The 23,826-nt window shown below is 38.1% G+C and overlaps 3 protein-coding genes across 6 annotated transcripts; 2 read left to right on the forward strand and 1 right to left on the reverse strand.

Moving 5' to 3' along the window:
* Nucleotides 1-904: 904 nt before the first annotated feature.
* Nucleotides 905-13,301, reverse strand: LOC120742879 (glutathione hydrolase-like YwrD proenzyme). Of its 2 annotated transcripts, none has more exons than XM_040046359.1 (12): nucleotides 13,082-13,301; nucleotides 10,080-10,233; nucleotides 9,849-10,002; nucleotides 9,005-9,211; nucleotides 7,655-7,807; nucleotides 7,483-7,573; nucleotides 6,253-6,424; nucleotides 5,209-5,365; nucleotides 4,436-4,618; nucleotides 4,016-4,100; nucleotides 2,842-2,937; nucleotides 905-1,670 (listed from the first exon to the last, which is right to left on the reverse strand). In XM_040046359.1, exons 1-12 carry the CDS (start codon nucleotides 13,179-13,181, stop codon nucleotides 1,525-1,527), a joined length of 1,698 nt encoding a protein of 565 aa, XP_039902293.1. In that variant the 5' UTR covers nucleotides 13,182-13,301; the 3' UTR covers nucleotides 905-1,524. The 2 variants fall into 2 exon arrangements, with proteins under 2 accessions (XP_039902293.1, XP_039902294.1); XM_040046360.1 differs by having other exon boundaries at nucleotides 12,826-13,209.
* A 1,638-nt stretch (nucleotides 13,302-14,939) lies between these two features.
* tm4sf4 (transmembrane 4 L six family member 4) lies at nucleotides 14,940-19,559 on the forward strand. Of its 2 annotated transcripts, none has more exons than XM_040046482.1 (6): nucleotides 14,940-14,981; nucleotides 15,204-15,418; nucleotides 16,493-16,582; nucleotides 17,655-17,803; nucleotides 18,324-18,504; nucleotides 18,709-19,559. In XM_040046482.1, the coding sequence occupies exons 2-6, from the start codon at nucleotides 15,248-15,250 to the stop codon at nucleotides 18,721-18,723; spliced, it is 606 nt and encodes a 201-aa protein (XP_039902416.1). In that variant the 5' UTR covers nucleotides 14,940-14,981; nucleotides 15,204-15,247; the 3' UTR covers nucleotides 18,724-19,559. The 2 variants fall into 2 exon arrangements, with proteins under 2 accessions (XP_039902416.1, XP_039902417.1); XM_040046483.1 differs by having other exon boundaries at nucleotides 14,940-14,969.
* A 2,192-nt stretch (nucleotides 19,560-21,751) lies between these two features.
* On the forward strand, nucleotides 21,752-23,673 carry LOC120742840 (transmembrane protein 69-like). Of its 2 annotated transcripts, none has more exons than XM_040046285.1 (3): nucleotides 21,752-21,884; nucleotides 22,426-22,470; nucleotides 22,559-23,673. In XM_040046285.1, the coding sequence occupies exons 2-3, from the start codon at nucleotides 22,426-22,428 to the stop codon at nucleotides 23,339-23,341; spliced, it is 828 nt and encodes a 275-aa protein (XP_039902219.1). In that variant the 5' UTR covers nucleotides 21,752-21,884; the 3' UTR covers nucleotides 23,342-23,673. The 2 variants fall into 2 exon arrangements, with proteins under 2 accessions (XP_039902219.1, XP_039902220.1); XM_040046286.1 differs by lacking the exon at nucleotides 21,752-21,884 and adding an exon at nucleotides 21,891-22,146.
* The last annotated feature ends 153 nt before the right edge of the window (nucleotides 23,674-23,826 follow it).

Genomic DNA, 23,826 nt, shown 5'->3' on the forward strand with positions numbered 1-23,826 from the left:
GTTTTTACTCTCACGCTCTACAAAAGTAGGTTTGAAAATAAGCTAATATATTGATTAAGCATAACATTATGACCACCTGACTAATAAATGAGTTGGTCCCTCTTTTCCTGCCAAAACAGCCCTAAACCATTGAGGCATGGACTCTACTAAACCCCTGAAGGTGTGCTGCGGTATCTGGCACCAAGATGTTAGCTGGAGATCTTTGCAGTCCTCTAAGTTGTGATGCGTGGCCTCCATGGATCTGAGTTGTTTGTCCAGCACATCCCACAGATGCTCGATTGGACTGAGATCTCGGGCACTGGGAATTTCAGCAATTTGAACTACAGCAGGTCGTCTTTTGGATCGGACCACACAGACCAGCCTTCGTACGTCACGTGCATCAATGAGCGTTGGCCACTGATGACTCTGCTGCCGATTCACCACTCATCCTTCCTTGGACCACTTTTGATAGATACTGACCACTGCAGACCAGGAACAGCCCACAAGTGCTGTAGTTTTGGAGATCACAGTTAGTCAAACTGGCTCAAATCCTTACACTTGCCCATTTTTCTGGTTCTAACACATTAATTTCAAGCACAAAATATTCACTTTCTTCCTAATATGTCCCACTCACTAACAGATGCCATGATGAAGAGATAATCAGTGTTATTTACGTCACCTCTCAGTGCTCATAATGTTATGCCTGATCGGTGTACTTCTACTCTAACAGTGTAAAAGCACAATTCATAAAATATGTTTTGTACTGCTGTTTGATTCTGACATCAGGGGCTAAAGCTGCAAGCAATTCAGAAACAACTATAAAATTAGAACCAAAGATTCAAACAGCAACATAAAATAAATGCACACCTATATGTATTTGGCAGATTTAAGTTAATGCGAACTGATGAAGCATATTTCACTGACAGAAAATCTGAAATACTGATGTTTTAATTGATGAGATGTTAACAATAACAGAAAATGATTCACAGAAAAAAAGGAACAGCAACATTATGCTAAATAGAATTTTTAACGATGACACTATAATACTGATGTACATAATTCAGAGCAGAGTAAAAATGGAATGATAACTTATTGTGGACGGAGGATTCTGTATGGAACAACACTGCATTTCTAGCAAACTTCAAATCAGCACCAGCTAATTAAAGAGACTGAAACAGATAATTATCTCTGCCAAAACACACAGTTGAGGAAGGACATCTTTGGCATCAATGCAGCAAAGATAAAGATCTTCCTGTTTGTCACTTTTCACATTATAAATAATCTGAGGTTGTGCTGATTTATACTAAACTCTACATTCAGCAAATGTGCTTTAACTCAACATCTAATGAACACAGGCATAAAAACATGATTCCACAAGGCACTTCTTGAAGGTACAATGGTTTTTGAAAGAGTTATAAAGCTCACTGTCAAATATCAGCTGACAAATAACAACCTGTGTACTGCACAACATTTGTAGGCATTTCTTTTCAAGTAGTTCTATGATGAAATCTTCTGATTACAACATTAACAAGGCAAGAGCATTTTCTAGTACCCCTGAGCACATCCATCTGCTCTGGGATCCGATCCTGCCCAAAGCACCCTGGAAGGACGATCCCCTTGGGTGACAGACGGATTCCACCAATCCCCCACTGCGATGATCTGCCCCCGCCCAAACTGAGACCTCTTGTGGCCTGTGTGTGTGAATGAAAAGGAAGATGCAAAAACCCGCTGAGCTGTATGGACTGTAGGTACAACAAATGAAAATACATTCTAAGTCTAATTAGCATGCTAGCATCATGAAATCAAGGTTTTTGGAGTGTTAGTCAGAGTCTGAAAATAGGTAGAACATGTAAACCAGAGGATATGAAGATGAGCAGTAGGAAGATGCGTGCACTGTTCTTTTCTTCACTGACATGTTTTGAACAGTTAGATATTTTAGATTTGTAAATCATTAATCACAAAAACTTAAAACAAAAAGTTCAAAGGTTAAAACCGGCTTCACTGGTTAGCATTTTGTAGAAAATACAGTCAAACACAAGGACAGTGGGGAGGATTGTTTTTATTTGACTTTTTATTCCTCTAGCTAAAACCTTTTATTATCAAATAATACTTCATTAAAATTATCCTGAACTGAGTCTTTTATGATAAATTTTGTTAATGGTTTTAAATTAACATTAAACCACAACATGGAATTTGATACAAAATTAACTTCAAAATGCAGAAATGTGAACTCTTCAGCATATTTTATATTCTGTGCTGCTAGTTGTACAAGAAGCTGATCGCACTATGATCCGACTATCACAGTGGGAAAATCTTGGATAGGCAAAAGTTGATGCACGCATCATATTCACACTCAGAAAAACCAGAGAGCCATCGTAAGCAGCACGTAAGAGGAACAAGTACAAACATCCTGTTAACAACAGGAAGCAAAAGGGTTTATGAGAACTGCGGTCTAATGCCGCTGGTTTGAACCTCATGGTTATTCTAAGAAATGGTCTCATTTGTTTACTGCCGTTAGTGTATTGCACATCAATATAATAATTAATGTCACACATTAACTTTTAATGACATAAGTCGTGACTAAAGAACTGAAACGTATTACCTTGACTTACGACTGAGAGCAAAGGCCTTCGAAAGTAACTGTTTTGGTGACATTTTGCACTACAAAGGTGTTTTTCCTGCTTTTCTTCAATCGCTTTCATTAATGAGCAAGAGAATGATCCCAAAAAGTTGATTCTGTTCATCGGGATGTAGCGTTTTCAAGAGAATGATCAGTTTTTTAGAAGTATGACATAAATTACACAGAAAAATTGAATGGAACTATTAATAGTGAGCAAACAGTTAATTATGTGCGTAAAGTACCTGACACTGGCCAGTTGACACGGTGTCCTCGTCTTTTCAGTTCCTCAGCTACCTTCTGGTCGATCCCCTCCTCCAGGTTAACCAACCACTGACCAGCTGGGAAAAATGTGACCACATACAACATAATTTAGAGGAGTTTTCTTCTCAAGTGTTTCCAAAAGTAAAAAACAAAAGAAAAAAATGAGAGATGACATCAGCATTTTTAAGGAAAGTCTCATCTACTTAACAAATGATGTTACATCACGCTGAACAGCTGATTTGACTACCAGCCAATGACTTAATAAAATGCATGGCAACATATTTTATGGCAAAGTTAGTTGCTATGTTTACATGTGTTTCAATGGCACATTAACTACCAAACAGCATATGACAAAAATAAAAAATACACAAGCACATGAGCCAATTATACACTTGAACACACTTGATTGTACAGCATACATCTTTAATGGCTAAAAGCAAGAATTGGGTCCACAAGTTTGAATTTATTTTGGATTTTCTCCACACATGATAAAAAGGTTCAAATATAAATGCAGTTAAATCTTGTGGTGCTGAAGAATCTTTTAGCATAACATGACAAAGAGCCATTTAATCATTTAACTTAATGATCATGATTGATTACAACTAGTGGTTTCTCTTTGCCACTATAAAAAGATTGGTCTGACCAATACTGGGAACAAAGAGAAAGGCCAAGAACTCAGTGAAGCTCTCAAAAGAAGAATTGTTGGAAAGGTCCAATTGAGCCATTTCCACACAAGTACAGTTCATCAGATCATCATTTCAAACGACTGTACGTAAGTGCAATTTATTCTGATGTGTCACCACTTTGCCAAATGTCACCCTCAGATCAGAAGAAATCAGTCAGCATGTTCAAGAACAACCCAGGAAGCACTAGGGCTCAACACCAGCATAACTGTCCACAATGAAGCGAGTTCCACATCGCCGTGTAGCAGGCAGCACTGATCCAAAGCGATAGTGCTTCACTTCATGCAAACAATCTGTTATAGTGGTATAAATGAATGTCCGAATGACTTATCTAATCAATATTTTGACTAAACACACAATGTTACTGATCATTAATCAAGACATAATGTTCTTCTGCTCTTTAAGCTTGTGAATGATTCTAACATTTGCTATAACGGCGCGTGTTTGTGTGTGTGTTTTTGTGCAGACCTACTTTTGTGGTCATACTCTACATAGACTCTAGGTGCATCCAGGGCTTGCTGAGGATTCATCCCAAACTCCATCATGTTTAACAGCACCTAACGCAAGAGCAGCATTGGTCACAAGATTGAACGACACATATCTGATGACACTGAAGTCAAGTTGGATATAAGTGTAGTGACATTAAATTAACACTAGCTCTGCCAATGACAAAATATTCGTGTTAAAAATCAAACCTTCTGCTCTGTCTTTTGATATATATGTATATATATATGTGTGTGTGTCTATTATTAGAATAAAAATATTCAGGGAAGTCTGGATGTGATTCTGGTTAGTTAAAGGCAATACTCTGGCAGAAAAAGTGTTAAGAAACAAATGTCTTCTGCACTTTATGCCCCACATTGTTGCTCTGTGACGCTTGCTGACTCTGTACCTGTACGTGTCCTTGTGGTTGCATAAAAGCTCCCATCACGCCGAGAGCAGCAAGGAGCCGGGGTTTTTGTGATGTGGTTGTTGAATCGGTGAGTAGTGCAGGTATAATGGTGTGATACACCCGCTTCCTCCCAGCGACGCAGTTTATGTGATTACGGCACAGGGAAAAGTTAGCGCCACGATTCTGCAGAGATAGAACAAAGAAATCAGAATTCAACCCTTTTAGTTTAAACGCTTATGTTTTATGCTTCAGTCTATGTGGTTCCAGTTTAGGAGGCTAAAATGTCTTCATGGCTTCATCAATACATTTACATGCACAACAAAAATGAGCTTGTAAGGTAATGTGAGCATGCAAATTAAGGTAATGAAATATGAAGATCTACAACTTTTTCCACCCAGGCTTCATTTTATATGTCTTTTTTCCCTTAGTTTCACACGGCAGCATTCAAGTTCATGTAAAATTCTCTTACATATGTGCTGCTGTGTTACTGGGAAGTTTATTGTAATTATAAAAACCTATAGAGCTTTATTAATGCAGTATATAAGAGGCAAGCTGAGAATTCAGCTGCAAGTGGTAATGCAGGATCTTGTTTTATGCTGATCATTTAAAAAATGACCCTAATTATTTGAAGCATAATCTCATATTACACTAAATTCTTAGCATTTTTCCATGATTTAGAAGAATTCCTAGTCTTTCAGTAAATCAAACAGATAAACGCCATTGCTACCTTACATGCGCACAAATAAAGACATTCTCTTTCTGACTCTTCAGACCTGTAGTGAGAATCCACAGTCTTTAGGGACCAGCCCCGTCCCAAAGCCCATATAGTTGCTGTTGACAAAGGAGCATGCATTCCTCTCACTGTCTATCACACAGAAATACACCGTGTCACTTCCTGTCATCAGGCCGGGCTCCACTCGCTCCATGGCCCTGCAGAGTCACACAAACATACAAGAACAATCATATTCATTAATAAGTTCACCTGACAGGTCTTTTTTTACTATTTATTTATTAAAATATTTGGAAAATTAAAGAAAAATTAAGACTCGAGTAGACTGAAAAGAAAACTTGTGTTGGTTTAAGAACAAAACCAAACTACCAAGTTTGCAAAGATAATTGAAAGGTTTCATACTTATGCAATAAATGTTGCCATAAACACAATATTACAGGTATGAACGAGGGTTGAGGAGTTTTCCTGCCTTAAAGTACCTTTATCTGTAGATTTCTATTTCTTTTACAATAACCAGATTATTGCAGTGCAGTAAAAAATATTTATAATTTCCTGTTTTTATATGACTTCCCATTATTGCCTAGTTTATTAGAAGCATCTAAACATTAAAAGTGTGAAGAGGTTGTGAGGATAACAAGACATCAGAATCAAATTGACGCCTCATTTGGACCTGGTTGACTCATTTAGGTTAAGTTGACAACCAATGGATTAGTGTGTGGATTTGTGTGTGTTGGATGGTGCAGTGACACTGAAATGAACTCGGCAATTTCAAAAAAGCAGGATTTAATACCCGGTATACATCAATATATGTTAATACAATTATTGTGTTGTTGTTAACTTTTATAGTCTGTTTGTCTTTCCCCTGATAAAGACCAGATCAAGTTCAAAGTCCTCAACAATATAACACATTGTTTCTAAAATATACACTCACACAACGACACACACCCTGGGTGAATGTGAGGGAAGAGACGTGAAGGGATGGGCGCTCAGGTCAGGGGAAGTATAAGTCTACAGACCTATCTAAAGTCAACAGAGGACGACTGGTGCACACTGGTACTAACAGATATACACACGCAGAAACACACACCTGTCCGTGCTGATGAGCTGTGCTCGCTGGTGACTGTAGCACTTGTCCAGCAAGGTTTCCAAAGGGATAATCACATGACTTGAGTCACCCAGGTAACGCAGAGCATCTGTTAGAGCCAATCGCACAGCCTCAACCAGTACATGGATATAGTCAGAGCTGTTATGGCCTTTAGCTACACACACACACATACGCATACACACAAACACAAACACATAGAAATGTATTATAGGGCCCAGGAAAAGCCAAGTATGCAGGTTCATGAACTCTGACTGCACAAAAACAAAAACAGTTACTTATTTTACAATTTACTTTCTGTCAGTGTAAAGAAGTAGTACATATTTAATCCATAAGATAACATAAGTTACGTGATAAAGAAGTGGTGCTGTAGTGAAAGAAATGAATTAATTAGGACTCTTTGGACTTAAATTAGAAGAAATTAATGTGTAAAACTATAGAAAAAAAGTTGCTATAGCTCATTGTCCAGTCTCTCCTGTAAATATAAAATGGTAATTCACAAAAAAAATCCCTTTTTATAAATGTGGAGCCCATGGGGGAAAAAATCTGTAGTAAATAGCGTAAAAAACAGAAACATTTCTAGCATTTCATTGTATATCTATCACATAATTACTTTGGTGCAGTATAAATGGTCACGGGGAAGGTCCTTATCAATTACAGTTACAGATAAAGCTTTCTTCATATTTTCCAAAGCGGTCCAGGGGGCCGGTTTAGAGTCTTTGCTGGACAGATTCTGGCCCCCGGGACCTCATGTTTGGCATCCCTGCTATTTGGAAAAAAATTAACCTCACGGAGGTTAGTTTTTGTGGACAAGCATATCCTTTTCCCTTTTTGGTCAAAGGTAGATCAGAACACACTGCGATGTGTTCCAGCGCAGGGACGGCAGGTCGGGCCAGTGAAATCCCCAGCGAGCTGACTTCCATAATGCAGGAAAATCCATTTTAATTTTCCTGTTTTATTAATGTTTTGAATGTCTCTTTAGTTTTTCTACTGAGCAGCTTTTTATTTCCCCCGTGCTGGGCTGGGACAAACAGGCAGAACACTGTAACTAACTGGGTTGGGTTATAAAATGTGATTTATGGAAATGTAGGAGATATATGGTTTTTATTTTTATGACTCAGCCACTTCTCCAGACTCATATTTACTGTATACTTAAGATTTTACAACAGGCAATAATGCACCTGGCAGGGACTTCTTCACTGTCCCTGTGGTTACCTTTGAGTTGAGGAAAGTTCTCCAGGATGTTGAGCATGAGCAGGGCAGCCAGTCCCTGACTGTTAGGAGGAAGCTCCCACAGACGTACACCCTAAACACACAGTGAAGTCAAGTTCATTCTGCTGACCGTGTTATTAAAATACACACATGACCGGCATCTTTGGTTTCTGACCTTGTACTCTGTGCTTATGGGGGTGATGACCTCGCTGTCATGGCTGCTCAGGTCACCCAAGGTCATGACTCCCCCATTTTGGTTGATGACGTCAACAATGGCCTGGGCCACTCTGCCCTGGTAGAAAGCTGGCTTGCCACGCTCACCGAGCTCCTGTCGATACATGAGCTCATGTACTGCTCACTCAGCCACAGTACAAAACGTTTTACAGATGGTGGTTAACATGATATCGAGGAACACTTGTCCAGCGTTTAAAAGTTCATTCCAGTCAATGTGTGTGTGTGTGTGTTTGTGTGCTTGTGACTTTGCCCCACAGTGAAGTCACGCACAACTATCGAAGAACAATCGAAGAATCTAATCATCAGTGAGGCTGAGGTCATCGCTGTTCTTTCCACTGCCTCATGGTCATGAGTGTAGGTGTGTGCGTGTGTCTGTGGGTGTTGAGATAGGGCACATTTGGCCATCTTCCTGCATTATGGTATTATAAACGCTTGATTGTTTGAATTGATTTCAATCAATGCATATTTTAGTGGTGACTCACAAGCAGGCAACCACACACTCAGATAAACGCACAATGACATAAGCCATGGTTTTCTTTAGTCTGACTGACTCCGGAATCTATGAAATGACAATAGTTGTATAAATGTGCCATTACATATACAAAATTAGACACAGAGTCATGGCTGGACATTCACATGAAGGTGGAGTACTTACAGTACTGACACATGGCACTAAAAAAAGCAGCATTCGCATTTCAGTAGCTGAATAAAGCTTAAGTTCAGCTTTATTGGCTTCAGGTCATAACAAATTACTCACAGTAACTTTTAAAACTACACTTAAAACATAATCACCATTTTATTTGTCAGAAGCAATACATCACACAAATCCTTTTTTCCCTCTACTGACTATCTTGTTACACACTGTACCCTGTCGAATTTTGCCAGGTCTTGCCAAGCTGTACAGCCAGAATGCTGACACCACATGAGCCATTTTGCTGCCCTTATATCCTCAGATGGGGCTTTTCTGCCCAAAGACAAGCTTTTAAAAGTATCACATACATCCATCCATTTCTATCTAATCCCCATTATCTATTGTTGTTCTGCTTTCACTACTTCCTCTCCACTGTTCCATTACTCTTCTCTTAGAGATTTAACTTCCTATGATACCTCTGGGTTTATCCAAGGCCTTGTAGTATAAAAGGCTAAGTTAAATTTAGAAAAATCCTATAATGACACAGAACAAACAGGGGTTTCTCACAGCTTCTACATTGTTGTGTTTCCTTCTTGTGTGAATAACACAAGTTATTAGAAATAAATGACCTTCTGCTCCTCAAGTGACCTGTGAATTTACCTTCAAAGTTCGAGCCAGGCCAGTGTTTCGGAATACTTGTCCACATTTGGGCGCATGACCGTCAATCATCAATTCTACACCCAGTTCCTTTCCAGCATCCCTCAAAGCAGACACCCATTTCGCCCAGTGGTGAGCTGTTAACTCAGCCACAGGAAACCCCACCTCTGCTAGTTCCACAGCCCCACTCAGGACCTCCTGTAAGGACAGCTAGCAAAGTAGGCAGAGGAAACACATGTATGTAACAGGAAACTGAACTGAACAGGAAGAGTGAGATACTGCTCCGTGACAAAATAAGCAAAGGATACAACTAATTTACAATTTTCTGAGGGAATTCCACTAATTTGAATGTTAGTCATCAAGCAATGTGTTTGATTTTCCTTCACCGCCATTATACTGTGATATTTACATTGCACGTCATTTAACCTACATATAAGGTGAGAAGTAATGAACAAGTCATATTGATCTCTGTTGCTTCCAATATAATGGGAGTCTTTGAATATAATGGGAGTCTCTTGATTCAAAGCTTTTTTGTTTGTTTTTTTAGATAGACTTTGTCTCCACTTTCAAGGACCTGCATCAATTTTAACCTTAGATGGACAAGTTATTGCAGCTGTGACCAAATAAAGGAAATCTCTACAGAGGCAATGATAAGCTTTTCCATTCTTTGTTGATGTCTCTTTGGTTCAAAGTCAAGTCCTATTTCCAGGCATGTTTGTGCATGCTGGTCACTTCTGCAGGGTTTATAGGTATTTACCTCAGTCAAATGATTTATCTCAGACGGGCTGCCAGAGTGTTCTATAAAACACTCCCATGTCACAGATATAGAAGACAAACATAAGTAAACCTTGTGACTTCCTAGCAGCTGCACAGTATCACACCAACATGCTGGTGCCCCAGGGACTGTAACATTCAGAGCATCAAACACTGAAGGAGGCCTCTCTGCGGTGTAACCTTGTCCTTCCAGGAAGTCCAGGGTCAGTGCCCGGGGAGAATGACCACTGAGGACACAGAGAGAGGTTCGGTTTATTTTTGCACACATAGGGAAAAACAAGGAAAGCACCAAAGGATTCTCAACCTGCCGTTAATCCCTCTGATCTCTCCAGTGTTTCCGTTGTAGAACAAGCAGAAGGCGTCTCCACCAGGGCCGGTGCTGCACGGCTCTGTTACTGCCAGGGCTGCTGCTATGGCAACTGCAGCATCTGCCGCATTGCCACCACGCTTCAGGACATCTGGACACAAATATGTACCCATGACTGATGGATGTGACTGGTTTGTGCAACACATTAGATCACAACAGCATTCCTAGCATGAAATTGTCATGGTCCGGGGTCTTGGACCCTGGGTTTTGCGTTTTCTTGGGCTTTTAATTCTTCACTATTTATTTTGGTGTTCTGAGGCCTGTACAACAAAGCTGGATTTGGTTTTGTCCACATAACCTAACCCAGGGCTTTCTATACTGTGATAGTGGTTCTTTTCTTACCAGGGTACATCACCATAGTAACTTATGCTGCAAACCAAACCTGGTCCAAAGCATGTTATGTTATGTAAACTCACCTCCTAATGATGAGTCAAGTCACAGTGTCACCATTCCTGGAACAACCCCTCTGACCTCTGTGCTCAGATAGTAGGGGGGTTTAAAATATTTTTAATAGCATCTAATGTCTTTGTTTATCCCCGATGAGCATCAGTAATAATGCTCATCTTTGGGGTTTTTGTATGTTTGGTTTTTTTTCTTCCTGTTGGCTGCATGCAATTTTACGACAATTTTGTTGTTCTAAAAGTATTCATATAGAAATCACTGCGCCTATTTGTACTTGTGGATCTCTCTTGTTAGTTTTGATTAGTTTCACCTGTTTCTTGTTACCGAGCTGTTTCCACTTTCCACTTTTTTATTACAACAGCTTACAAATAAACAGCTTTTGATATTTAACGCTCAGCGTCTTTGCATTTAGGTCCTTACCTCCATACACTCCAGCATAATTTGACAAAAAGAACACTCCCACATCATGTTTTAGCTGAATTCTTTTCTCACAGCCCAATTTAGCTTTTTAGATTTACAAATGAGCTTATATATTTATTGTAGATGTCACAAAACACCAACAAACCAGATTTATGCTCACTTCTATAAGCAAATGTGTAATTACTGTTTAGCCTTTTTTGGCCCACATTAATAACTGGTTATATAATCAATATACAATTAAGTGAATATGTGTGACTGAACACTTTTCTCTTATAAGTTAATTTGACACTCCTTTTTTAAAATGGTAATGCTGAAATGTGTTTAGAATTTTCTACTGTTCACAACTTTTTTTTAAATAAATTTAAATACCATCTCATTTATGTCATGCAAACCATTTTTGCTTTAGACTTCAACCACCAGCTCCCTTTCCCTGTTCTTGATTAAGTACTGCTAGAGCTTAATCATGCAGATATTATTCTCTGAATCTCCAAGCACGATATCCCAGTACACTTCAGACCCAGCCACACCCTCAGACAAAAACTGGTTACCCATTGGAGTGCTCAGACCTCTACACTGAAGAAACCAAACAGCCCCCACCTCGACAGGATAAGACATTTAAAGGATAAAGGTCACTCTTTTGAGGATTCACATTTTGGACAGAGAAGACAGATGGCTTAAAAGAGGAGTAAAAGAGGCCATCTATGTCCACTGTGAACGACCATCTTGGACAGATCAGAGGAGGTGGCTTACCTAAAATGCAGTTTTGAGATCCCCTCCTAGTCACCTTCACCTCAACCCCAAATCACATCTTGTGTCAGGTGTTGTCAATAGGTCACATGGCAGGGTGAGGCAAAGTTTTACAATGGTTTCACCCGAAACCTCTGCTGATAATGACCTACGCCTATTTTCATACCTTGGCTCATGTGATGAGGCACATGATCAATAGTGGCTCAAAAGATCCACGATCCATATCCAATGGCTGAGGACTCCACAGATATTGTCAGTTTCGGGGCTCTGCAAACTATATTCCACTTATATTTGTATCTCAGAAGCACCAGAATATATTAAACAGAAATGAAAGCATAGATAGCTCCGTGAGGGGATCATATACATGCAAATAGGAATACTACTCTAACTGGAATACTAATCAATATTGTGAGATGTATTGATTTTTTTTTAAACAAATCAGCCAATCACAATCAAGCTAGGTAAAACAAGACATTACGAGAAATGATCGACACAATAACAATTTTATACCTATAATCGGGATTCTGACCTATATGCTCTGTTGTATCTATTTTAACTAATGCATTGTCAAGTCCCACAAGGAAGCCTGACATAAGGTTCTGGTATCCAGCTGCAAGGGTTTACAAAGTGATCCATCGGTGAACTGAATATCTTTCAGTCTTAAATTGCTGGTTGGACCAAACCAGTATCTAAGACTTTCTAACATCTTATAGACAAAACATAAACACTGAGGTGGCTTCAAACATATAGCTTATAGGTGGAGAAGGATTTTGACTGGAATACAGGTGCATCCAATTTTAGTGGCCAATATAAATATATATACATTTTCACCTGTGTTTTCATCTAGCTTAAGGTCGAATTATTTTTCTTCTTTTAAGTATTCACAGCACATATATATACGATTAAGAAAAGTATCTTTATGACTCTTTATGACCAATACTATAATAAATCCAGTCCTTTTTGGCCGCCGCCCTCTTGGCCAGATCTCTTATTTGTGGCTCAAAATTACTTGATATCTTTCATGAGAGATACGTTTGACATATGTTTAACAGATTATTGGCAAGTAAGTCATTTATGACGGTTTAAATACGGGCAATGATGTTTTGGCACATACCGGAAATCCCTTTTTGGCTCAGCACAGTCTTCATAGCAGTTGCTGAGATTTGATGGTTTAATAGCATCAGATTAGCGCTTACGATACCAACTGAATCTTTACTGTCACCCTTTATTTTTTGTCTTTTGGGTTACAAACATGTTGGTAAATTTTGCGTCACGCAGTCAAATTCTTTGTGCTCATACTTCGAAATAAGAATATAAAAGTTTTTGGCCGTCTTTTCGTTTCAATTCTCCACGGCACTCCACCCACTTACCCAGTCCTATACTGGAAGCTAAAGGTTGGCTGGAGGCCACGCAGCCGTGTAAACACACAACAGGGGACCGACGAGAGGAAAAAGTCAAGTCGGTTCCCATTCTGGTTTCAAATATCAGCGACTGAGGCAGAAACTACGTGAAAATGACGGACGAGTAAAAGAGAGAACTGGACTTTACTCCTCTGATCGATTGCTCTGATGTCGACAAGGCAGACAAGATAAGCGTATCGCAGACAACATCGATCATGCCGTTGATCGGCGGGATAATCACTATTATTGTTGTTTTTGTTGTTACTGCTGCGTTTATGTGCCACTTTATGAATTGCTTTAAGGTTAAGTTTTCACTCGGAAAACTGAGAACTGGCACAATCTCAACACTAACAGAAAAAACTACAACGGAATCTCATAATGGAATATCTAATGGAAATTGTTTTTCCGTTAGATATGTGGGTTCTTTCAAAGGTGGAACAAAGGTTAAATCGGACTATTAAAACAATAAATAAATAACAAAATGCACTTTTGTACTTGAATGGGATTTTAATAATTCAATTTAATTTAATAATTCACTAAATACAAAATAACAGCCAGAAAATACAATTCACAATCCAAGTGTTTAAAGTTTTATAGTTATCTAACAGCTACTCACATTTGTTAGCCTTTTATTGGGAGTTCACTTAAAGCTTACAGTAATGGATAATTGTCTCTATCAATAGTAACAGGTATATTTAAAAATGTGTAAAGAGACTGACCAAATACTGTTGATCCACCTGAGGAAGCCAAATATAGTTTACTGTATTTGTTTACTTCTGCCAAACAAGGAATGCTTTTTATGTGATACTAAATGTCTTTTGTCAACATGTTTTCTTCTTATTCACTATATTAAAAGCCAGAATCATTCCAGAAGCAAGTCTGATTGCTCAGCAGCCATCTTGAAACATCTCCAGGAATTTAATTGAACAGTTACTGCGAAGTAGTCTTTAATTTCACTGGTTGTCTTGATATGAAAACTGGAAGTTATAGTGTGGTATCCACAATCATATGATGTTGTGGAAGGGTTTTCAGGCCAGCTTAAGATCCAATAGTTGATGCTTCTCTGTAATGTCTCTATCATAACTAAAATCACAGGGACAGGTTCACACAAAAATAGATATCAGAGACCAATGTCTAATCCAGATCCTTGTTGTTAAGTAGTTCACCCAGATTACCTTGAAAAGACCAAATTAAATTGAACCAATCAACATCAATAGATGCCTTCATTTACAATGAGAGTTGATTAAAGACAGAATTCACATGTTATTCACCCGACAAGTTTTCGTATTTAATCGATAGATAATTTATTACGAGAAAGGCTGTGGTCCACTGTACTTCTACTGGGTGTTTCTGACACTTCTACAGTGATTAATGATGAACATTGCTCATAATAATGTTCCACTCCAAGATTACTCACTGTGTCAGGTGACTAACAGCTAAGAGGGCCTCACTGTAGACCAACTGTCTGTCACTTCCTCTTCTGTCTCCATGTGAACTCAATGTAGAACATTAACTAGTGTGACCGCTGTGTCTTCACTGCTGTGTCTGTGTGCACACACAGGTATGTAATTCAGCATTAATGGCTCTCGGTGTGTTTGCATGCAGCCATGAGCATGTGCATGTATGTTTGCACATTGCGTGCACGACTGGGAGAGATCCTGCCATATTACAGCTGCCTAATGTAAAATTGAAGCAATGAGATCACACAGAGATAGGCGGGGATGGGGTGAAGGGAGGGTGAGGGGAAGGCGTGGGTGGGGGGTGGGGAGAGGGGAGAGGGGGATTCTATAAAGGCTCATTCAATTATTAACTATTCTCACATATCTGGGACAGGTGAAGCAGACGCATCATTCAAAAGGTCTGAGATTTGGTGAGAAACTTTTAGGGTGTGTTGGGGACACTGCGCTTAATACAGGTCGAATGTAATAGGTGCAGTGATATTCTTCAGTGCCACAATCTCAACATTTTATCGTTTGAGCCCCTTGAAGTGGATAAAGACTGGGCTTAATTTAAGTCTAAATCATTTCGCTGAGATAATTCAACGGAAACAGCATCCCAGGTGGAGTTTTAAAGTTCCCTTCTCTAACTTCAGGTGTTGTTGGTGTCGTCGGGAGCTGTCGAAACATCAGCGTCAGAATGTGTTCGGGTGGCTTTGCTAGATGTCTGGGGTTCACTCTGATACCCTTGTGCATTGTGTGTGTGCTCTGCAACATCCTGCTCTTCTTTCCCGGAGGAAAGTCGGTGGACAGTAAAAACATCACAGACCAGGTCTGGTACTTTGGAGGCATTCTGGGATCTGGAGTGCTGGTGAGTGCATTAGTGAACAATACAATGAAATTATGTTTTTAAAATATGAATTAAATATTCATCTTCAGCTCATGATGTCATGATTGTTAGCCATTAATGTTGTAATTATCAGTAATTATTGGTATAGCTAAACTTATTCTCAGTAAATAATCTAACAGTCAGTTTGGAATTAAATGGTTAATACCTGCAGAATATCAGAAAGTTGCAAAGTATGTGTTATACTGCATTTAACCAGTTAATTAGACCAGCGCGTTTATGTCACAACTCCCCTAAATTAACAGTATTAGTAACTACCAAAATAATTTTCATGCTTCTGTAATAGTGAATCCATCTGTACATGCAAACTCATTAATCAGTATTTTTTCATGTTAAAATATAATTATTGTTGTTATCCATGAATTCTCTAATTTATTGTTTTACAAAAAAGAGAGAAATTACAAAAGTATAGAATTACACCTAATTATGGTGAACCGAAAAATATGTTTTACTGATTGAATGTTATGCCAGTCCAAATTTAGGTATAACAGTTTAAGTCTTAAACAAGTTTTTGGCACATTTCTAAAATATTTGTGTTTTCTTGTTTTTTATACATTTGTTAAGCACTGCATGTCAAACGGTGTTGTGAATAAATTGTACGCTTCTTCTTTGTTATTGTTGTTATTATTATGTGTATATGAAAACTGTACAAAGGAAAGTGTATCATTAGATACACAGTCAGTTTCAGACTGTAAATCCCAAACGTAAATGACATGAAAAAAATGAATAAGAGGAATTAGTTGCACGTCTTAAAATATATATATATATATATATATATATATATATATATATATATATATATATATATATTTTTTTTTTTTTTTTTTTTTTTTTTTTTTTTTCTCTTTTAAATAATTAGTTTAGGGGGAAAAAATAAAGAATTTATGAGTCAACTTATGAATTCACAAAGATTAATATATTAATATTATATATGTAATTGTTGATATCAATATTTTATTAACAATTTTGTTACAGCTTTAATGAATGACCGGTTCATTAATGATCTGTGTGTGAACTGTGTGTGTTTTTGGGTGGCAGATGATCTTCCCTGCTCTGGTCTTCCTGGGTCTGAAGAACAATGACTGCTGCGGTTGCTGTGGCAATGAAAGCTGTGGTCGGAGATTCGCGGTGAGAAGATTTTTCACGTTCAATTTTGATCTGTTTTTCTGAAACAAGTCTCTCCTTTAAATGAGATGTTGAGTTTCAATTGGACTACACATAAACAGCAAGTGTAACTAGTGACATCAACAATGGCAGTAATCAACTGGCCCTTTAAACTACAAAAGTGCAAAAAGATGCTTAAAAGGAGGCAGCTACATATAATAAGGTGAATATGCGGTGCGTTTAAAAAAAGGTGTGACCATTAGGCCAAACCTGGCCTTTTTGCTTGGACAAGTAAACCTCAGTGATGTTCCGTGGAGGCAAAAACACACACACATTTAACAAGACTGAAAAGGCACTCAGATATATATACAGCATACAGCTGCATTAGATAATTGCTACCTAGAGCATGACCCAGTGCACAAATGTGATCAGAAATGTCTTCAAATATTACTGTAAGTTCATGCAATTAATTGGCATTAATCTAAATTAAAAGGAATGTGAAAATTAGATTTTTAAAAATTCCATCCTAGGCAGAAATGTTAGACCTCTGTTCTCTGAGGACAAGGGTCTTCAGGGAATCTTCAGAAAATCGAAGTTTTCTTTGTCATTTGGGTTTTTTTTCCTCCTAACAGTTTTAAAACTATTAAAAACAACATTTATATTAGAGGTATTATGCTTGAGGGTCTACCAGTCACCTGTTAACTTCAGCGTTGAGATACTCTGAGCGTGTAATGGAAAACAAACACAGATGAACTATGTACACACATCCCCTCATGATTTACACAGCAATAAATTGGGAAAACACACACCCTCCCATAAAGTACTACAAATTCGATCATGGTAACACACCCCGCACAGCTGTGTAGCACAGAGCCTGCGTTGTACAGTTAGGGTCACGCAATTGATCGATACTTCAGGAATGTGTGCAAGTGTTACTTTGTGCACCTGGCCTTGAGCACGGCCTCTGGATACTAACACAATAACTTCATTGATGTCTTATTTTAAGAAGCTTAAAGGGGCATTGTTAAATGTTTTGATTCTCAGTATGAGTAACTGACCATGCTTCTCCCCACTCTCTCTCTCTCTCTCTCTGCAGATGTTGAGTTCGATGCTGTTTGCAGGTATTGGTGTTGTTGGTGCCGGTTACTCAGTTATAGTCTCAGCGGTGGCCATCAACCGTGGACCTAAGTGTTCCTTTTTTTTAAACGGCACCACACTCGACTGGGGCTATCCCTTCTCCAATGGGTGAGACATAGAGAATAATCAAGTGTTAAAATGCGTTCAGTAGTTTGTTTTTTTATCACTCTGTCCATAGCAATGGAATGATCAGCATGTCCTTTCTTTCAGCTGGGTACACATGAAAGCATTTGGAATACATACAGGCTAAATTTGTAGCACCTCCAATTCTCAGTGCTCAGTGAAGGCTTGGTTTCAGATAGTGTGGGGCCTGTTTGGGGATTCTGTTTGCAGTACAGATGCATGACACAACCAGAGAGACATACAATTACTGTCTTGTAAAAAGGCTTCACGCTAAATCTGGCAACTGATTTGCTAAGAGCCAAACACCGAGAATTCTGTGCCAATGACAGTGTAGGGACTGCTGTTTATTTTAAGCACAACTAAATGTAAACTTAAATTGAACATTTAAGAGTTGAAGTGTATTAGTGCTACCTTTGCTGCACTTGTCTCTTGTATCTTAAGGTAAACTGTGGCTCACGACACATCTTACATATTTGCTCTTTTCTTTTTAACCCTTCCTCTACAGAGACTACCTAGGCAACGCAACTTTGAGGGATACTGTGTGTCAAGAGCCAGCGGGTGTGGTGCCCTGGCATCTGTCTCTCTTCTCTGTGCTGCTGGTCATGGGTCTGATCCAGGTGGCGCTGTGTGCTTTTCAGGTGATAAACGGCCTGCTGGGAGCTCTGTGCGGGGACTGCTGTGGAGGGGTCAGTATCTACTCTGCTATGAGTTTCTCCTTAGTTGAGCACAGTTTTCTATTTTCTTTTATGACAAGAATAAAGATCTTACATTAGCTTCATAGAGCTGGAGGATATCATGTAATTGCTTATAGGTTGAGGATAAGTGTTAATAAACAGAGATTTAAACACACACACACACACACAAAAATAATAATAATTTTTGTCTTTCAGGGTGATGAGCACTGAGCACTGCATGTGGCTGAAGGTTGCTGACTTTCCTGGTTCCAGATGATCCGACTCTTGCTTAAGACTAAGTAATATAGCAGTGATATTTTGTCAAAAAGCTCATTGATTCCAATGTGGGATTTATCAGAAAACACTGGAAATGACACGAGCTCTTTAAGAGTTTCCTATTTCTTTTTTAATGAACACAGATGAGTCTGTCTTCGTAATATGAAATCTGAATCTGCTATGCTGCAAATAATTTCCAAAACTAGCCACTGTAGTCCCTGATTTCCTGCTATGTAGGTTAGTTTTGTAGAATTAAACTTGCTTTAATTCAATAAGAAAATATATATTTAATGTAATATTTTATGTCATATTTTATTTTTTTCAATTTTCTTTCTTGTGTAGTCAAACAAATGTAACTCCTAAAAGTGGCTTCTTTTATAGAGAAGGAGTTTTATCTGTTGCTTGACTGTCTCCTGCTGGGAAAGATGTAAATTTACCCACACCATTAAAAAATAACGTCTTACAGAGAGTGGCCTTATTAAAAGACTGGTTCATTTCTTAAATCAATTAATTTTTTTATGTGTATTACATTTACTGCTTTCAACCCAAACTAATCACTGCGGATATTTTCCCCTTTCTCATAAAACTTTTAATTCTATGGCATGTTAATAAAGTTTATCTTTCACTGGTTCACTAGACAATAAGTGGTTTATATTGATATCATCCAGCATCAGTTTCAGTATCACACACTTAAAGTTACACATCTCCAGAAAAATGCTATTATAATTAACTAAAACTAGAATAAAATCTAAAGGTAGGTGTGGGGGGAAACATTTCAGTTAAATAAAATTTAAAAAAACAACAACAACTAGATTTTCAAAAATTAAAACAAAAACTACCTGAAATGATATTGTGAGCTTGGAGAACTAACTAAACTAAACATGTGGAGTAAATGTCCTTAGCTTTATTACAGATTACCTGATGAGGTATTGATCAATGTGCTTGTTGAGACATATGAAACTTGAAAAGGTTCTGTATTTTTATTTTATTTTTTTTATTTTTTTGTAATGCCAGTGCTGATTTTCCTAAATCTTGGCTCTGGTATTTTAATAATAATTAAAACTGTAATGCCAAGTGTATTGTATTTGATACACGAGTATTTGTGAGTGTTTAAAACCTTTACATCATCTTTTTTTTTTTTTACTGAAAAAACAGAATAAATTGCGCAAGAAATTTTAACCAATAAATTGTAGTAAAAGTTATTTTTTAATGATAACTTGAACTACTATATTCATCCTCCTATATTCACCCATCCATTCTCTTCCACTTATCCTGATCAAGGTTGTAGGAGGGCTCGGGCTTACCATAGGGTGAGATCTTTTATATGCCAATTCATTCTTATTTATTTATTCATATTTGTTTTTAATAGAATGTTCTCGCAATTATTTCATGGTTACAAATAAAAAGACTAAAACTAATGCAGAAACTAAAAAAACTAAACTAAACCTTTTTAAACAAGTCAAACTTTTTTTGAAAGAAGAAAATCCACTCTGGAAATTAACTGAAACGAAACTGAATTAAAAGCAAAAATGAGTCAAAATGAAATAAAAAATAAAGCCTAAGTAGAAAATACAAAACTATAATAACTACTACTGTCTGTCTTGATTGCTCACTGGAAATTATAAAATTCTAACAGCATTCATGTAAACATCAAAATAAGGACAAAATATAATTCTGACTGCATGTTTATCACTAATGTAACAAAATGGTAAATGCAATTTAAATGCTGTTTTCAGTCAACGTAAAGTTCGCTAAATAAAAACAACATAAAATTTACACAAACTGTACCTAAGCGCAATACTTTTTCTTTCTGAGTTTACTTTTTTTCCACTTTTTAATCACATTTATACCTAAAAGATATTCAGACAGATTCAGACACATTCATTGAGCTCTGCACAGTCATCCATAAGGAGGAAGCAAAAACTGGGACTTGAAGAAAATGCACGCTGGTAAGAGCTTTACTCGGTTCCATTTTATTTCAAATTCGGTTATTAATAAGTTGTTTGTTTGTTTTTGTTTTTTTAAAGTTGAATTATTAAAGAGTTTAAACACCACAAAATTACAGACTATGCCCAAATGAAATAAATTCAAACCACAAAATCTACCAATGATGGCTGGAAGTTCACAAAGGAATCCTGTGTATCTTCTAAACAGCCGAAGGACCAGTTTTCATGTTCACACTGAAGAATAATCACGTGCATATCAAGGACACGAAATCTGCTCTTTGAAAAGTCCACTGCCGTCCAGCTGCAGATCTTAATGACTGTATGCACAAGAATGCTGACTTAACTGTGTTGGAAATAAGACCAACATTCTTAGATTTAAATAAGATGCATGAGGATGGAAAGCACTGTATCAAGCACAAGAGCTGTGTTTCATCTTCATAGTATAGTTTAGACTGTTTTGCTTTGTAGTTTCTAGTTCATGTCAGGTGGCCAGGTTGGGTTTTTTTATGTGCTAAAGTTCCTACAAACTACAGTGCAGGACTGATCAGCTATTGCCACACAATGCAGTCACGCCAAATTCTTTTCACAAATGTGAAATAATTTCATATTAAGCAACCTCATTGTGTAAATAACCAAGTCTAATATTTTTTCCCGTTTGTTTAAGTTTACATTTAGTTTTCTTTATGTGTCCTAGTTATGTTTAGGCCTTCCGTTACGTCTAAGACGTATTGTTTTTACGTCAAATTGTTAAACAAAAAAAGAAAGAAAAAACGAACAAAACAGAATTTGCCGCTGTTTGTTGTACTATAAATCCTTACTTAAAGAACTGAAAATTGTTTTCCAAGTGTAAATGTTGATGACTTCAGAATAAAGCACAAAGTCATCAGTTAAACCTCATAACCACGGTTTTAAGGTTATTTAACCCGCTCCGTGGACAGTTTTGAAATACTTCTGTTTTATTTGAATGATACCTCATTGAATTTAAGAGACAAATGCAAATTGAACGACAACTCTTTTCTGTCAACGCCACTGTAGCGGAACTGAAATTGCAGAAGCCAAGGTTCAAACACGGAAGTAAATAGCTGTGTACCAGAGCTGGGTAGGCTGGGTGCTCGCTGACCCTGGGGAGAAACAGCTTTAAAAGTATGAAGTTTACCTGCTGAAATAAAGGTAATGTTGTCATCTCCCTGAACCGCAGATGTTGGCGCTTTAGCCGTGTAACGTTTGTTTGACGTATCAGCCGGTGTTATCAACAGAGACACACATGTAGGTCCTTCTAGGAGGACTCCGCTACAAAGCGACAGGGGTGCCAAATCCTCGAATTTACGTCTAATTATTCATTTATGTGATATAATGTATTATTATGTGTAACTGAACTGTATAATTGTCGTACCGGAGACACTTCACCTAGCAGCGTAAGCGAGAGGCAAAGGTAAAGACTGATTAGTTTGACACCACCACCTGTACCCTTGAACAGACGATTTTCTCTGTCCTCAGTCTGAAGTTATTGCTACAATTGATACATTTATTATTATCATTCCTTTATTTATTCTGATTCATATTCCTTTAAAAACGCTTGATAGACAAGGTTGAAATTTACAGATGTTTTAAAATCAGAAGATTTGTCAACATTAAAAATCCCTCCCTGTGTTTTTATGTGACCTTTATTGTGTGCTCATCTTAACCATTCCTTTGTCCCATTTTTCATTAGATGCTTTCTGTTATATTCAGAAAAGGCAGCTTTGCAGCCCAGAAGGTAACATACACATGATTTTACCTTTTCATTGCTTTTTGTAGTTTTATAACTTAAAAAATATATATATATATCGTGAATATCTTTCCAGGTATTACGCTGGGCAGGTCCTATGCAAAAATGCTGGCCGTCAGCTGGGACTGGGGCTTCTGTTTGTGGATCTGTATCTTCCAGCTGGGCTTCACCAGCTTGTCTCTGGTTTGCAGGGAGAGGAACAGGACAAGCAAAAGCTCTTGCTGTGTTTAGTTTTAATAAGACTGACCTCTTCCAGAGAAACCAGAATCATGATGCTTCTTTTTGGATGAGGAGCCAACACTTCCACACTTCTGTTGCGAGGTTGAAAAAGCGAGCACTGCCTGAACCTCCCCCTAGAGAACTCGATCTGTTGCGCTATGACATGAAGGACTTGTTGAAAAGTCCCAAACCTGCCCTCTACCTGGGGTTTGCGGGGCTTGTCCCCTTCGTCTCACCCACCTTGTTTATGGCTGTGACTGAGAGTTACTACCCAGAGTTGGCTTATGCCCAGCTAGCCTATGCTGCCTCCATCATTTCTTTCCTTGGTGGAGCGAGATGGGGATTCGCTCTTCCCGAGAGCAGCCCAGCAAAACCTGACTGGATAAACCTGGCCAACAGCGTCGTCCCCTCCCTCTTGGCCTGGGTGGCCATGCTGATGAGTGACAGCATTGTTCCTGCTGCCACCATGGTCATCATGGGACTCGGAATCTCACTCCATTACGATCTGTCTCTCCTTCCCACTTACCCCAGTTGGTTCAAAGCCCTGCGCGCCATCCTGACCACTGTTGCGTTTTTTTCTCTCTTAGGCACCCTTATAATGAACGGTTCATACCCAGAGAAGAGCATTTTCAGGGATTGATGACATTTGGCTGGACAAGGCATCCCTGGGTTGTGCTAAATTTTTATTTGGGTGATCTGACTTCAAAGTTTTTCTTGATATTGATGATCTCTGAACCTGTTGGGTTGATCTCTGTTTCTAGAAGTTGCCTTTGTTAAATATCATGTTACAAACTGAACTCTGTTAAAGCAAACCAGAGATAAAAAAAATAAAATAAAATTCAAGTCTGTCTGTCCAACTTTTAGTAACATGTGTTCCACTTGTTCATGGTAATGTGGACAAAATTTGTTCCATACTGTTTTGTCTTCCACATAAAGCCATTACATTAAACTTGAACCCAGTCTTTCATATTATAGAGAAGAAGCATGTGTCAGTGATTTTTAAAACCACTAGGAGATGCCAAAGTCAACGATGTTCATATTGTATGAAGCAAGAAGGAAAATAAAAGACACTGAAATTGTAATCTTCTTACTGAGTTAATATTTAACACACACTGGGGAAGATAA

This window comes from Simochromis diagramma, unplaced genomic scaffold (assembly GCF_900408965.1).
Source record: "Simochromis diagramma unplaced genomic scaffold, fSimDia1.1 OVJJ01000553.1, whole genome shotgun sequence".
In the NCBI taxonomy this organism is placed as follows: Eukaryota; Metazoa; Chordata; class Actinopteri; order Cichliformes; family Cichlidae; genus Simochromis; species Simochromis diagramma.